This window comes from Drosophila novamexicana, unplaced genomic scaffold, assembly GCF_003285875.2.
Source record: "Drosophila novamexicana strain 15010-1031.04,08,12 unplaced genomic scaffold, DnovRS2.1 tig00000739-arrow-arrow-pilon, whole genome shotgun sequence".
Taxonomy (NCBI): Eukaryota; Metazoa; Arthropoda; class Insecta; order Diptera; family Drosophilidae; genus Drosophila; species Drosophila novamexicana.
In genome coordinates this window covers 2,279,929-2,293,929 of record NW_020824819.1, presented here as the reverse complement: position 1 = coordinate 2,293,929, position 14,001 = coordinate 2,279,929, and the positions used below count along the sequence as shown (strand labels likewise).

Genomic DNA, 14,001 nt, shown 5'->3' with positions numbered 1-14,001 from the left:
TGCTGCTACACTTTTCCTCACCTCAAATGCAGCCCTCGCTAAGAACGTGGGAGAGCGTGAAAGCTTTCGCTTGAAAAGCTTTCGCCACACGTTTCTTCGTCGAGAAATTTTCCAACGCTCACAGGCAGAACGACGCACGGCACGGAGCATAACGCACAAAACGGGAAAATTACTATCTGAAGCGCGAAAACGAAAGAAGTGGGGTGGGGACAAAAACAATATTATTTTTTTTTGTGTGTTGCCGAAAATGTCTTAGTGTAAATGTGCGGCGAGCGTTTTTATTAAGCAATTAATTGAGAGTGCTGTGTTATAAAAAAGTGAAACAAAAACAAATAACGGCAAGTGCAAGTGCAGTGGGTGGAAATGTTTTAAATTTGTTCGCTTTGTGTTCGGGTTAGGGTTCGGGTCGGGTTCGGGTTTGGGCTTCGGGTTTGGGCTTCGGGTTTTGGTTGCGGTGTACGGCGGGGAGTGAGGGGCGCGTGCGGAAAGCGCGTAAAGAAAAGTAAGTGCCAGAATTTGTGTATTAAAATAAATCAAAAAACCAACTAAGCGATGCATACACACAAGCACACCCCCACCCCCTCTCGCACACACACATGAGCACACAAAAGCGCACACATATGCGAGCAGTGTAAGTGACATATGCGCAAAAAAAAAAAATATAACATTATTATTACTATTCAAGGAATGCTTGGACAAATTAATTGCTATTGAGAGATTTCAAAAAGTGCGACAAATGCGCGACAAAATGTCGAATCCAAGAGCCAAATAAAAAACAAAATGTTCTAAACACATACATATGTATGTACATATGTGTGTATGTCTGTTCATACATGTGTATTGAGTGCTGTGTGTATTTGAAACAAGTTTATTTATAGAGCAACTGAATAAAAAAGGTGGCACGATTGAAAATATTTTGATAGCCAATAAATATTCAACCATAAGAAAAAAAAATTGTTATATGCTGCCAGCGGCAGCGCAGAAGACATTGAATCCGCAAGAGGTCAGCCGCTTGCGCGTCAACAATTTTCAAGCGTGTACACAAAAATCCAAACCAAAAAGCGAGACCAAGACCAGACCAGACCAGACCAAGACCAAGACCAGGCCAGACCACCAGAGCAACGAACCAGCCAGCCAGCCAGCCAACCACCCACCCACCCATAAGGCGGCCACTTGATTAACGCCAATGCCAATTTGAACGCAGAAAATCTCTATAAAAGTTCAGCAGAGAGCATGCGTTCGGTGAGCGAGCTTTCGCTCTCTTTGCTGCTCTCTCTCTCTCTCTCTGCCTCTTGCGCTCTTGCCCTCTCTTCGCACAGGACGCAAAGTATTCTCTTTTTTTTGTTTTTGTCATTGACCTGTTGTGGAAGTGAAAGACTCAAAATACTCGAAAAATGAACGACAATTAGGCTGAAACAAAAGGAAATCTTTAACGACATATTGAAATACATATTTGTATGCATTTTGCGCTGTTATAAAAAAGAGCTGCCGCCTGTGCGTAATTGCTTGCCCTCCCCCCTCCATTGTTTTACCAGTGTGTACCTGGCGTAAAATGAAAGCCTAGGCTTTTTCAAATGCCACATCCCTGCAGGTCGATGTAAATCGATATGGGGACACTCCACGGGAACCCAAGCACCATGAGATACTCTGCATATAAATAACAAATACTTATAATTCATGAAAAAAAAGTGGAGCTAAGAATTTTTGTAAATCGTAATTCCAAGCTGCAAATGAACTTAAAAATGCATTTGCAATTAACATATTTACTTGGCAACAATTAATTAATTTTATGCAATGAAGTTGACAACACTCTGCACAATTTATCCACTTGTTAGGATAATTAAGTTTCCTTTTCAATTGCAGGACATAAATAGTTAATTTTAACTTAATTAAGGTTAAAAGGTTAACCATGGGCAACGTGTGCAGCTCCGGCCAGAAGAAAAAGAAGGACAAGGACAGCTCATCCGAGAAATCAGATGAGTACGTTTATTGCACAATTCATGCCCGAAATTTCCTTCAGACCATTATGTTGATTGCTTTACAGCTCCCCACCCTACGAGGAAGCCGGCGCAGATAAAAAGGAGGCGCTGCTAACACACGATGCCAACGACATCAAGGAGAGGAGAGCGCCGCTGGCCGATGTGGAGGCTTTGCCGGAGGCGACGCAGATCAATGACACATATGGCAATCAGCAGCAACAGCAGCAGCAGCAGCAGCAGCAGCAGCAGCAGCGCCCACATCAGATGCCTCAGCCGAAGCCCATTGCATCAGAGAAGGGTGAGCCCTTGGCTAGCAGCAAATATATTTGTGGTCCATTGTGACATGAGCTTCTCGATAATTGCAGACTCCAACAGCACGACACCGCAGGGGGCGCAGGCGCCTAGCGATGTGGCCAATGTTAGTCCGGGCATGAGCAATCTGAGCATGCTGCAGGGCAAGCCTCCTCCCGGCCGCAAAATCGAGCGCGACAAGAAGATTGTCATCTATATACTGGCCGACAACAGCACCGAGTACAAGAAGCACAAGCGTGTCATCTACAGCCTGTACAAACATTTTAAAAGCAAGTGCCAAAGCAAAGGATTCGACTTTATTATTGCCGATGTGCACGATAGCGAGTCGACGGCAAAGGATGCGGCAGCGACGGGGGCGTCGCTGGAGCAGGCGAATGGCAATCCCAAAAAGGACTTCTCAAGGCTGCAGGAGGTCAAGCGCTGGACGCAAACGCCGCTGGAGGCACAGGGCGGTCACGAGGAGGCAGCCAATTGCCTGTGTGAAATAACCCGCCATGCGACCGGAGCCTACATCATACCCGTGCTATTTCTGGGCTCCACCCTGGGCACACCCATGCTGCCGCTCACAATCGAGAGCCAGGACTTCACCTCGGTACTGAGCGCCGCCAGCGACGCAGAGAAACTGCTGCTGGAGAAATGGTATACAATTGATAACTCGTATCAGCCAATGTGCCATCGGCTGTATACGCAGCAGATCGATCCCTACTCCACGCAGGTCAATGCCGAGCTAAACGAGCTGCTCGCCGTGCTGCTGCGTCTCTTTTCGGACGACGTCAAGGATTCGTATCTGACAACTGTCGTCGAGCAGGAGATCAACAACACGGTGCTGATGAGTCAGGAGCTGGCCAAACGCTGCATTTGGATACAAACAGGTGCCCACTACTCACGCGCCCCGGATAACGCCACCCAGCTGGAGCTCGAGGTGCTGCGGCGCATAACACGCATCTATGCGGAGCTCAAGAGTCAGCTGTGCGAGAAGAATCTCATACGGCTGTTGCCCACCATGAACATCCTCGATGACGAACTGTCTGCGGTGATTGAAAACCTGCTGGACAAATCGCTGGCGGGCATCTTTGAGGAGCATCAGCAAAAGAGCATACCCTACAACACGCTGGGCGTGGACCGCGTCCTGCTCGAAGAGATTCAGCTGATTGGCCACTACTCAAAGCTGCTCGCTCAGAATTCGGCCAATTTTGACATCATGAATGATGTCAAGCGTTACATACGCGATGGAACCGCACAGCCATTGGTCATCTCGGGTGCCCGAGGGAGCGGCAAAAGTGTACTCGTGTCCAAGATTATGGAGAATGTGCATCGTTGGAAGCCGGAGGCACAGCTGGTACTGAGGTGAGTCGAATGAATGAAAGGGAAACCCAACGCGATGTCCACCGAGATGAATTATTTGTCACCAAGTATGTAAATAAATATCCCAAATAGATATTTAAAGACGATCTTGAAGCTGACCCGCCAGCTGGTCAAAAGGTTTCCGCTTCTTTTTCCGACCACGTATGTGAAGAGACACAAATTCAGTAATTAAGTAGGTAGATCTTTGAATTATGACTTTAATCCGTTGGGAGGAAGATATAATCTTCAATCCCCATTTCCCACTCAGAATGAATCTTCTCAAATAATATCAGCTCAACTTTCTTGGAGATTCCCCATAGAATAGATCCCCATACTTCGTGCAAGAGTATAAAATAGTCTGCGACCCGTTGAAGACCTGATGTGCATTGTAATTCTAATCCAAGCAAAATACATGTTTCTTTGCCTTAGATATGCCAACTTGAGCGCACGCTCCTCGGACATCAGCTCGCTGTTTGGGTCCATAGCCAATCAGATGTCGGTGCTCGAGACGGGCCAACAATGTCAGGTGCCACACGTAAGTAGACCGGAGATTAGCACAAAGCCAAAGTTCCAATTTGTACGCTCATCCACAGACACTGGAAGCCTATGCCGGAGTTATAAGGGAGATTTTGGGAAGACAGCAGCGGTTTTTTGTGCTGATTATCGATGGATTGGATGAGCTGCAGTGCGATGTGGCACTGGATTGGCTGCCGATGCAGCTGGGCAGCTGCGGCAAGCTGATATTGACTGTCAGCGAGAAGGAGGACGAAGATGCTAGCGGTGATTCGTTTGATATGCTCGCCGCGCTGGCGCAGCTGGGCATACCGCAGCGTTGTTTTCTTCGTCTGCGCCAGTTCACGGAGCGCCAGTGGCACGATATACTCAGCTCCGGCGGCGGCGACTTCTACGCGGCGAACGGGGCGCTCAAACTGCCCGACGATTGGAAATCGCTGCACGGCAAGACGCCATACCATGCGAAGTCGCTCTGGTGGCTGGCCTGGCTGGGCCATGTGTCGCAGCCGATCAGCGAGATCGGCGACATATCCAGCAAGATACTGCAGGTGCTGGAGAGCAAGTTTGCCGCCGACCAGGTGGAACTGTTGCTTCTGATCGTGCGTCTCTCGCCTTGGGGCATACGCGAGAGCGATTGCTTGGGAGTTTTTCAAAAGATCACACAGCTGGAGGCGCAGGTCGTCTTCAAAATATGGTCCAAGTTCTGTTGGCTGATGGGACCAATGCTTTTAGGTCTTAAGAATATAAGAATAGCGGACAGGAGCTTCGGGCGCGCCGTCCTGGCGAGGTATGCGCAGAAGCAGTGGCTGGTACATGAAGCGCTACGGGACTACTTCGATCGTCAGGACAGCGAGTTTAAGGGCAGCGCTGGCGCAAAAACGTAAGACATCCTCCTCCAATTGATGGCCACATTAAATGCAATACGTACAATTTTCAGCTACAACTACCAGAAGTACTTAAAACTGCCTTATCATCACTTCTGTGCGGTTATTGAGGATAAGCCGGCGGCGCACAAAATCGATATACTCTACAATTGCTTCTACTTTACGGACTTGCAGTGGATAGCCAATAAGGTGCACGCAACGGGGCCGGCGCATCTAATGCATGACATTCTGCATGCCGAGTGGTTGGCTGGCCAGGAGGGATCCAAGGGCTATGTGCATATCAACTTTCTAAAGCAGTTCCTGGTGCGATACCTCCACGAGCTCAGCTATGACGGCCAGCAATTCTACACACTTATGAAATATTATCTGAAGACGCGCTTCAAGGAGTCGTCTGAGCTTAAAGACGATGAGAAAATACGCTCCTGGTGGGAGTATACCAATGAGCTGGAGTTTGCCTTTCTCGAGATACTCAACGCCGATCTCGATGCCAATGACAATGATAAGGGACCAGTTGACGGCGACAATTCCAGCCCAGCCGCTTCAGCCTCTGTCCGGGGCTACGATGTGCTCATGAATCTGCCGCAACCGGGCTGCTATGTGGCGTCCTTGTGTACAGAGCGTGCCGAGATTTGCATCTGGGATGTAAAGAACTGCTGTCGCATACGCGAACTTCAGGGCATACCGCAGCCGACGGCCATGTGTCCAGTTGGTAATTACGAGGCAGCTGTGCTGTGTCGTCGCGAGATTCGGGTCATCAACCTGGACGAGGGCAAGTTTAAGGTAAGATTTTCTATTGAGATAACATCATCTGGAGACTTTGTTGATGTCATCCAATTTTACTCTCGGCAGGTCACGTTAAAGGGCGTGATGAACCAGAAGATGCCCTACTTTGGCCTGCACGATCAGAACCACCTGGTTTGTCTCTCACGCAATCGCATGTATGTGAATCTAATGAATCTGGAGTCGGGCGATTGTGTGACCACCTTTAAGGCGGGCGAGGATCGCTTCCTGAACTCGCTGCTAGTCTCCGGCGATGGACGGTGAGCAGTTATTTGTCGACCACATAAACTTTGACTAAAAATTTGCATTCTTTTTAGGATTTTGGTTTGCGGCGACGAGACGCAGAAGCCATTTCCCCTGCTCGTTTGGCATTTATCGCAACGTAAATTGCTCTACGATCTGCGAATTCCGCATCATGACTTTGTCACCTCGCTGTCAGCCATCACGCATGAGGGTTCTTATGTGTGTGTGGTAGCCAAGGAACTCAACGAGCCAACAACGCCGAATTTCATTGTGGTCTACGATCTGCAGAGCGGTACTTTGTTCAAGAAATGGAAGCCCAGCTGTAATACAGTTGCCCTGGCCATATCCCAAGTGAACGCTTGTGTCATTGCCGGCCTGGAGGATGCCAAGATATTAATATGGGATCTGGTTACGGGCAACTGCAAGTGTACGCTAATTGGACACAATGCGCCTGTCACATACTTGAAACTGGATCCATTGGGCAAAGTGTTGTTGTCGTTCGACAAGGAGGGCCGCGACAGCGCAATACGCATGTGGGAGTTGAGCTCAGGTGAGAAAACTGGTCGAGTTCCAAGTCACTGTTGCCTAACTTCTTCGCTCTTGTTCCCAGCCAAGTCCCTGGCTGTTTTTAAGCCCCCGGCACAGATCAGCACCTGCGAGATATTGCCAAACGGTGCGTTCGTAGTATTGGCCCTCCGAGATCGCAATGATCTGCTGACGCTGGCGCTGAAGAATTATGGTGGCAGCAGCACTGCCAACGCCCTGGAGGATGACTGTGGCACCTTATATGGCAATCCCGACAACCAGCACAAAGTTTTCAACTTAAGTAATTAATGGGGTCAGATACCTGGATCAATTAACATTAGATATCATTATTCAAATTAAAACATACATATATGAAACAAATGAAAAGAAATTATAATTCCGAATGATATAAATATCACAAAAAAGAATCTTCTCATGCATAGTTCATTAGTTGTATGTAAAATTCTTAAAAACTTACCACATGTACAAAAGGCTAAACAAATAACCAAAAAAATAACAAATACAAATTTCATTAAGTCATCTCTGTATATAGCTTTATTGTTGTTCTCGTCTGTTGTAATTTCTGCTCAGGTTGTGGCGAATAAATACAGCAAATTCTTGGCGAACTGAATGATCTCCGTGCCGCCCAGCTTGGAAGTGCCGTAAATGCGATCCACAAAGGATATCGGCACCTCGGCAATGCTGAAGTTATGCTGGCGAGCCCGTACCAACATTTCCATTTGGAAGACGTAGCCCTTTGATACACAGCTGGCTATGCACTTCTCCAGTACCGGTTTCTTATACAGCCGAAATGAGCCCGTCAAATCGCTGGCATTGGGTCGCAAGAGCACTTGGGACAAATAATTGGCACCGCGCGAGATGAGCTTGCGTTTAAAATCCCAGCCGTAAACGCCGCCGTTTCCGGCATATCGTGTGCCGGAAACGATGTCATAGTCGCCAGACTCTTGCAGCTTTATGAACTCGGGTATGAACTTGGGCTGCAACGAAATAAACAAACAAATATTTGTACCCCATCCACGTAACACGTCATGGCTATAGTCTATGCTCACATGATGACTCAAATCGGCGTCGATGATAATAATAAAGTCGCCGGTGGCGTGTTTAATTCCGTGAACGTAGGCTGTGCCTAGGCCGAGCTTGCCTGCGCGCGGACGTAAGACAATTCTTTCCTCGCCATAGATCTTCTGCAAATCCTTAGCCACGTCCAATGTGCCATCCGGACTGCCATCGTCAATAACAATCACCTCGTACTCGTAGCCGCTGGAAAGACAATTTTAGTCGAGTTGTCAGCTAAATAGTATGTCATGTGCTCACCTAGCTTTCATATATTTCACAATAAGCCATATAATAATTGGCAAATTGTCTTTCTCATTGTATGTTGGCAGCAAAATGCTGTATTTGTGGCCATTTGTTGGCATTTTGTTTTGCTTACACAAATAACATGCCAAACAGAGTTGTTCGGTCGAAGAGCGAACCGGTTGTAAAATAGTTCATTTAGTTCGCTAAGCCTCCAATGGAACTCAAATGAACGACACAAATTAAAACCGAAACAGATAGTAGTGTTGGTAAACACCGTTTTTCAAGCAGCTGATATTTATCGATAACCGTTATCAATAAGCTACAAGAGCAGCAACTGTGCAAACGCCGTTTGGCCGCAGATTCGGTATGAACCGCTCTTTAATTTACGCTTAGTTTGTGCGTCAAGCAATTGACGCTGCTCACGGCAACGCGCAACATACTACTGACTGCATTTAAGTAAATGTGTGCACGTGAAGTTGTATAGTGTTTCTTGCTACATAATGGCCAAGAAAATACCATTCAATGTGGTATTCGCCTCAGGTAAACAAGTCCAAAACATAAGCTCTGTAGAATTGTGCTTTTCATTTCTCCAACTTTTCTTAATGATTGTTTTTCATTGTATTATTTCTCTTAATTTACATTGTGCTTCCAGTTATAGTTACCGCTGGGCTAGTCCAGTTCCGAGCCTAGCGCGCCATTAGGGTTAACTTGAGAAATCGATAAAACACGCATACGCCTAGTGCAACGCCTAATTAAACAACATTCAAAAGTACAATAAAACTGTAAATGCATGGTAACAATGTTTTTTATTTGATTTATTTATTTAGACATAGAACTTGTATATCTTATCTTATGTAAATTATGCTTTGTATGAAGATACTTGAAAGCGTTGCAAACAGATCCATGACAAACTACTTTCCATCTGTAATAATGCATTTTAATCACAGTTTTGTCAGCATATATCTTTATAATGACCGATTGCGGATTGTCATAATACGTCTGGCGTCTGAGCCACATATATATAATTTAATATGCAGCCAAAGAATTTTGGCAGCCGGCCAAGCGCACCGACTTGACAGTTCTTCGAATTGCTTTCATTGAGCTTTACAAAGTTTGTTTTATTTATTTTACTCATACGCCGGGACATCCCATTTTAGCCTCATAACCTCCACCACCATTTCGAAACCCTTCTTACGTGGACTTCTGGCTACTGCTGATGATTTCTTTGCCGTCTGTATCTAAGCTTTGTTAGCAGCGAGCCCAGGGGTCCAATTATGGTCAGCAGGTAGACTAGTGCGGTGGCCAACATCATGGCAGGTATAAACTGATGATCCACATAGCGCGTAAAGAACTTTGAGTAGTAGCCGAGGTAAATTGCGGTCATGCCCAGCGTAAAGGTGACGAGTCCAAACAGATTATGACGAAAACGCAGCTCGGAGGCTGGCATTACTTTCAACACCATTTTGGGCTGGAAAAAGTTAACCAGGCCGCCAACAACGCTCGCGGCGCAGCCGAAGGCAGCGGCCACACCTGAAATGTCAATTAATATTAGAAGTGTTCACTGAACCGTTAAATTTATGCGCACACGCACCGAACCGGCCATGCCAGGTATTGAAGTGCACGTCCTTCTGGGAGAACTTGCCCAGGGCGCCTAGCAACACCATTGAGCCGCCGACCAGCTGCAGCAGGCCATGGAAACGCGACTTGTTCTTGTGCGATATCCAGCGGGTTATCGGATTTAGCTTGTAGTGCGACATCAATGCCTGCGCAATCAGTACATGAAACTACAAAATAAAGGTATAAAGGTTACAAAATCAATGATAAGTTAACAGTTAGCAGAGCGCGCGACATGATAACCATGAAACGGCCATTTCAGGAGACTTAGTGGACATTTATTAAGCCTGATATTGATAAAGTCTTGAGTTACTTACACCGATGCCCGTCATGAACATGTGCATGGCCGTGTCCTGAAAGTCCAGACTGCGGGCCAGTGTGAAGAAGAAGACAGCTACTAGAAAGATCAGCATATGATTTATGCTATTCAATATGCTTTGAATTTGCAGCCATGCGGATGACATCGGCGATAATTTTGTAGTTTGCGGCATATTTGTTAATTTGCCCGATAAAAATTACAAACTCTATTAGACAAATTTCGATGTGCTGCGGCCCAGGCTACAGACGCGACTAGCGCAAAGCTACCTCGGCTACGCGTATAATAGTGCGGCAGATGATAAGACGGAGCGTCGACGCGTCGCCAGCGCCACGTATATGTGTAGATGTGTGTACCTGAATGATAGCGTCATTCGAATGTTTTTTTTTGTTTGTGAGTTGCGGCTTAGTTTTACATCTGCTCAAGCTGATAACAGTTAACATTTGTTGTGATGTTGCTTACAGTAAACGTTGTTAACCAACACTGTTTATCCAAATAAATTGTTGCCACTGTTTTGTTTTCCAGACGAGGACGCCGGCTTCCCGGCCAGCGAACTAAACACACATGGCCCCACGGTGCACGGCTGGCGCAGTGCCGTGGACAGCGGATTAAGCACGCACGACATCATTCTCCGTTTCCAGCAACCTGCCAAGATTTATCGCATTCAGCTCTTGGCACATCAGTACTTGATACGTGAGTTGAGAGCCCGCTAACAATGTTGGATAACAAATTATTGTTTCTGATTGCAGCCGAAAAGGTGGAGCTCTGGCTACACTATTCTCCAAAGTCGATACCCAGCACTCCGTCCTCGCAGTATTTTGATTTTCTTGGATTTGTCGCCCTCGCCGACAATGCGAACACCAACTACAAATCGCGTGAGCTCCAGAGCGTTACTGTGAATCCAAGGCGTGGCACGCATCTGAAGCTGCGGCTGATTGGTGCCCATTGCAATGAGTTCAACGATAGTCAACAGATTGCGCTCATGGCGGTCAATGTGCTCGGTGAGGATCTGGAATCGGCTGCCATAAACGATGGTGACGAGCATCTGGCCAGCGAGACGCCGCCTATAGACACCGCCACTGGTGAACTGGCTCTCGCCTCCGTGTGTGATGACCTTTTATTTTCAATGTACGTGGAAGAGTCAATTGTGCAGTACATACGCGAGCTGGAGCAGTGCAAGCTGAAGGCGGTCAGCTCCGAACGCTTTGAATATGCCCGCAAGCTGAAGCTTTGCATGACGGCTCTGCGAACGGCAGGCGAGCGCCTGGGCCGATATGCGCTGGCCAAGCGCCAGGCGGTGCAGCAAGAAGACTTTAGCGCAGCCAAGCTGCGCAAGGAGCAGATCGAAATGTATCGCGCGTGCGTACTCAAGCAGCTGCAAGTGCATAAGCTGCTCGAAACCGATGGGGCACTTAGCCAAAACGATCAGAGCTGCGAAATCTATGCGGGCGGCAAACCAAGTCTGCCGCCCGCACCTAGCCTGCAGGATGTGGCACATGCTCTGGCCGAGGCTGCCAACAGTCCGAAACGCACCAGTACCCAGCTTGAGAAATCACCTATTGACGTCTCCAGCCATGATGTCGTGAGCGCCGTTGTCGCGCCGGCTGCTGCAGTGCATCTGCTGGCCAAGTCGCACGACGAGTTGCCCCAATCGCCCCGGCTGCCAATGGCATCGCGGCACAGCTCACCCATGTCCAGTCGACAAGGATCGCTGAGACGGCGCAATAAAAGTGCACCGCGCAACTCCTACGAGGATTACGAGGAGCGAGCTATTCCCACCCTGAGGCAGTAAGTTTTAAGCAAACTGTAGCTAGTGTTGTTGTCGTTGTTGTTGTTGTGGTTAGGAATAGCGAGAATGTTGCATGATTCGGCATGAGGTATAAACGAACAACATAATCATAACACTTATAGACCCGCCATTTAAAAGACCGTAAGAGTAATCGTCATCGATGTTTTTGGTGCTTTCGTTTCGTTTCATTTCTCTTTTCCCGTAAACGTTGTCGTTCCGTTACCTTAACCATTTAGCTCAAATACTAATGAATTTTTAAGGGAGTGCCAGGGCAATGCGCTGCTCGAAGCGGACCCAAATCGCAGTCGCTCGCGTCTCAACGATCGCGAGCGTCGCCAGGCAGCGTTGCCCATCCTGGTCTTTGGCAGTGAACTGGTAAGCTTTGTCCTTTTGCCGTACGTTCATAATAACTATCTCTGTATCGATTTTTTTTAGGTTGAGCAGTTCTACTCTCGCCAGTTTCAGGATCGGGAGGATGGTCTGCTGCGCCTGCGCAACTTTCTCAAAGAGCGGGAAAAAGTGGAAGCGGAGGGCAATGAGCATGCGGCCAGTCCAAACAAGGTGGCACGCAGCGCTGCGCTTCTGCTGCATCGCGCCGTTCGAGATGCTGTTTACTCTGTTTTTAGCCAGGCAACTGAAACAGTTCGTGTGTTGTTCCTTGAATATGTGCCAGGCCGTGTCTCACCCAACGAGGTGGCGCGGTGCGTAGATCGTCTGCTGCCCGAGCTGCTGGCCAAGTCGGGTGATCCCTCGGCCCGTTTGCACACGCTGGCACAGCACACAATACTCAGTATTGCCGCCTGTCCGCAGGTGACCGAGCAAAACCTGGTGGCGCCAGCGCTATCGCGTAGCGTTGGCTCTGGTACGCATCAGCGTTTGGCCATGAGCCGATTGCAAATGCTGGAACAGCTGGTTCATACACAAGGCATAAGCTCAGATAAGCACAGCGGATTAACCTGTCGCGCGTTGTCCGACTGCGGCTGCTCCGGCATACATCATCCCGCGGAGCCGGTACGCAAAGTGGCTGAACGCATTTTGCTGCTTGTCTACAAAGTAAATCCCCGACTTGTGCGTAAGCAGCTACCACCAGACGACGACATCACCAGACGCAACCTGCTCTATCGTCAGCTCTTCACGGAGTTTGATAAACTGGACTTGGAACGCAAACAGGAGCTACTCGAAGGCAGTAAATACGTTGACGGCTACAATCCAAGCAATGGCGCGGATTTCATGCAGCCCTCGACCAGCACAGATGCATCTCGCATATTGAAAAGCATGAACGGTGGGGCTGGTGCGAACGACAATGGCTATGTAAGCTGCAATGGCAAGCAGCAGTACAACGAGCAACTGAAGCGTTCTATGCAGTCGGCAACGAACTCGCGCAAGGGATCAGCCACTAACTCCGAGTCTACTGAGGAGGCAACACCGAAAATGTGAGTACAGCCGGTGATGTAATTATTTTCATTAATTGCCCAAACATTCATTATAGCAATTGCCCGTTCTGCGGCTGGTGCTGCTCTGGCAGCGATGCGGGCCAACTAGATCGGCATTATTGGAAGGCTTGTCCATTTCTCACCAAGTGCCCACAATGCAGTCAGGTGCTGGAGGTAGCTGCACTCAACTACCATTTGACAAGTGAGTTTTATTGTGATCCCTAGCATAAGCGCATTCTACAATTTTTCAACTCGAACTACAGCGGAATGTGAAGCCAAGGATAGTTATGTGGTGTGCACTCGCTGCACGGAGTCGGTGCATAAACAGCTTTATGAACTGCATCAGATGGAGGACTTTTGCCGCGGTACGTACTTTATCTCGGTCAGCTTGTTATTTATAAAGGATATGTATTTGATTTATTTTAGAGTTGAAAACGGGCGCCGCTCGCTGTCCACTTTGCCATGATGATGTACATCTGCCCTTGGATGGCGGTTGGAAGCTGCATCTCCTAAGCGCAGGCGGCTGTCCAGGCAATATACGTAAACGGAATTTAAAGAAAGCAAACTAAACAAATATCCTAGGACAAAAGTCATCAATAACCATCCTCTCATTAGGGAATATTCACAACTTTGAGCGAGTTTATCACAAGCCAACGGCCATTAGCGTAATTTAAATCAATTTTTATTACATACATTGCATTTAGAGCAAATTTTGTTATGAGACCTGGCTAACGCCAGCATTACTTATGCTTTATATTTTGTTACACTTTATTTAAGTCTATATGTTTTCTACGCAATGTGATTTGTTAACTTTACATAACACGAATTTCCAAACGTCCTACATAAAAATAAAGCCAATCGAGAGTAATTTTAAATATGAATTTAAAGTCCGCTAATTATTCGATATATTTGAGCCCTTGGTGTTATCGAGCACTGATAACAACGTCGA

At 47.5% G+C, this 14,001-nt stretch overlaps 4 protein-coding genes across 6 annotated transcripts; 2 read left to right on the top strand and 2 right to left on the bottom strand.

Moving 5' to 3' along the window:
- The first annotated feature begins 432 nt into the window (after positions 1-432).
- LOC115763447 lies at positions 433-7,033 on the top strand. Its single transcript, XM_030706016.1, has 10 exons — positions 433-502; positions 1,864-1,980; positions 2,045-2,277; positions 2,345-3,638; positions 4,065-4,170; positions 4,229-5,028; positions 5,086-5,812; positions 5,882-6,072; positions 6,130-6,605; positions 6,666-7,033. The coding sequence occupies exons 2-10, from the start codon at positions 1,910-1,912 to the stop codon at positions 6,887-6,889; spliced, it is 4,122 nt and encodes a 1,373-aa protein (XP_030561876.1). The 5' UTR covers positions 433-502; positions 1,864-1,909; the 3' UTR covers positions 6,890-7,033.
- Positions 7,034-7,107: 74 nt separating this feature from the next.
- LOC115763448 (probable dolichol-phosphate mannosyltransferase) lies at positions 7,108-8,068 on the bottom strand. The gene is made up of 3 exons (XM_030706017.1): positions 7,916-8,068; positions 7,651-7,861; positions 7,108-7,578 (listed from the first exon to the last, which is right to left on the bottom strand). The coding sequence occupies exons 1-3, from the start codon at positions 8,017-8,019 to the stop codon at positions 7,168-7,170; spliced, it is 726 nt and encodes a 241-aa protein (XP_030561877.1). The 5' UTR covers positions 8,020-8,068; the 3' UTR covers positions 7,108-7,167.
- A 170-nt stretch (positions 8,069-8,238) lies between these two features.
- On the top strand, positions 8,239-13,933 carry LOC115763600 (centrosomal protein of 104 kDa). 3 transcript variants are annotated; one of them, XM_030706227.1, is made up of 8 exons: positions 8,239-8,440; positions 10,356-10,523; positions 10,580-11,618; positions 11,880-11,994; positions 12,055-13,052; positions 13,109-13,254; positions 13,316-13,417; positions 13,479-13,933. In XM_030706227.1, exons 1-8 carry the CDS (start codon positions 8,401-8,403, stop codon positions 13,619-13,621), a joined length of 2,751 nt encoding a protein of 916 aa, XP_030562087.1. In that variant the 5' UTR covers positions 8,239-8,400; the 3' UTR covers positions 13,622-13,933. The 3 variants fall into 3 exon arrangements, with proteins under 3 accessions (XP_030562087.1, XP_030562085.1, XP_030562086.1); XM_030706225.1 differs by having other exon boundaries at positions 11,856-11,994; XM_030706226.1 differs by lacking the exon at positions 8,239-8,440 and adding an exon at positions 10,147-10,223.
- LOC115763603 (cytochrome b561 domain-containing protein 2) lies at positions 8,745-10,135 on the bottom strand. The gene is made up of 3 exons (XM_030706230.1): positions 9,832-10,135; positions 9,492-9,684; positions 8,745-9,430 (listed from the first exon to the last, which is right to left on the bottom strand). Exons 1-3 carry the CDS (start codon positions 10,003-10,005, stop codon positions 9,108-9,110), a joined length of 690 nt encoding a protein of 229 aa, XP_030562090.1. The 5' UTR covers positions 10,006-10,135; the 3' UTR covers positions 8,745-9,107.
- Positions 13,934-14,001: the final 68 nt, after the last annotated feature.

What these genes read in the sequence shown, in the direction of transcription:
- LOC115763447 (XM_030706016.1), top strand. Translation starts at nt 1,910, where the DNA reads ATGGGCAACGTGTGCAGCTCCGGCCAGAAGAAAAAGAAGGACAAGGAC. An exon ending in AACAATGTCAGGTGCCACAC is followed by an intron (nt 4,171 to 4,228) that starts GTAAGTAGACCG and finishes GCTCATCCACAG; the next exon opens with ACACTGGAAGCCTATGCCGG. An exon ending in CATGTGGGAGTTGAGCTCAG is followed by an intron (nt 6,606 to 6,665) that starts GTGAGAAAACTG and finishes TCTTGTTCCCAG; the next exon opens with CCAAGTCCCTGGCTGTTTTT.
- LOC115763600 (XM_030706225.1), top strand. Translation starts at nt 8,401, where the DNA reads ATGGCCAAGAAAATACCATTCAATGTGGTATTCGCCTCAG. An exon ending in GGCACATCAGTACTTGATAC is followed by an intron (nt 10,524 to 10,579) that starts GTGAGTTGAGAG and finishes TTCTGATTGCAG; the next exon opens with CCGAAAAGGTGGAGCTCTGG. An exon ending in GCTATTCCCACCCTGAGGCA is followed by an intron (nt 11,619 to 11,855) that starts GTAAGTTTTAAG and finishes TTAACCATTTAG; the next exon opens with CTCAAATACTAATGAATTTT.
- LOC115763448 (XM_030706017.1), bottom strand. Translation starts at nt 8,019, where the DNA reads ATGCCAACAAATGGCCACAAATACAGCATTTTGCTGCCAACATACAAT. An exon ending in GTGAAATATATGAAAGCTAG is followed by an intron (nt 7,862 to 7,915) that starts GTGAGCACATGA and finishes TTGTCTTTCCAG; the next exon opens with CGGCTACGAGTACGAGGTGA. An exon ending in ACGCCGATTTGAGTCATCAT is followed by an intron (nt 7,579 to 7,650) that starts GTGAGCATAGAC and finishes ATTTCGTTGCAG; the next exon opens with CCCAAGTTCATACCCGAGTT.
- LOC115763603 (XM_030706230.1), bottom strand. Translation starts at nt 10,005, where the DNA reads ATGCCGCAAACTACAAAATTATCGCCGATGTCATCCGCATGGCTGCAA. An exon ending in TGTTCATGACGGGCATCGGT is followed by an intron (nt 9,685 to 9,831) that starts GTAAGTAACTCA and finishes TTTATTTTGTAG; the next exon opens with TTTCATGTACTGATTGCGCA. An exon ending in TACCTGGCATGGCCGGTTCG is followed by an intron (nt 9,431 to 9,491) that starts GTGCGTGTGCGC and finishes TTGACATTTCAG; the next exon opens with GTGTGGCCGCTGCCTTCGGC.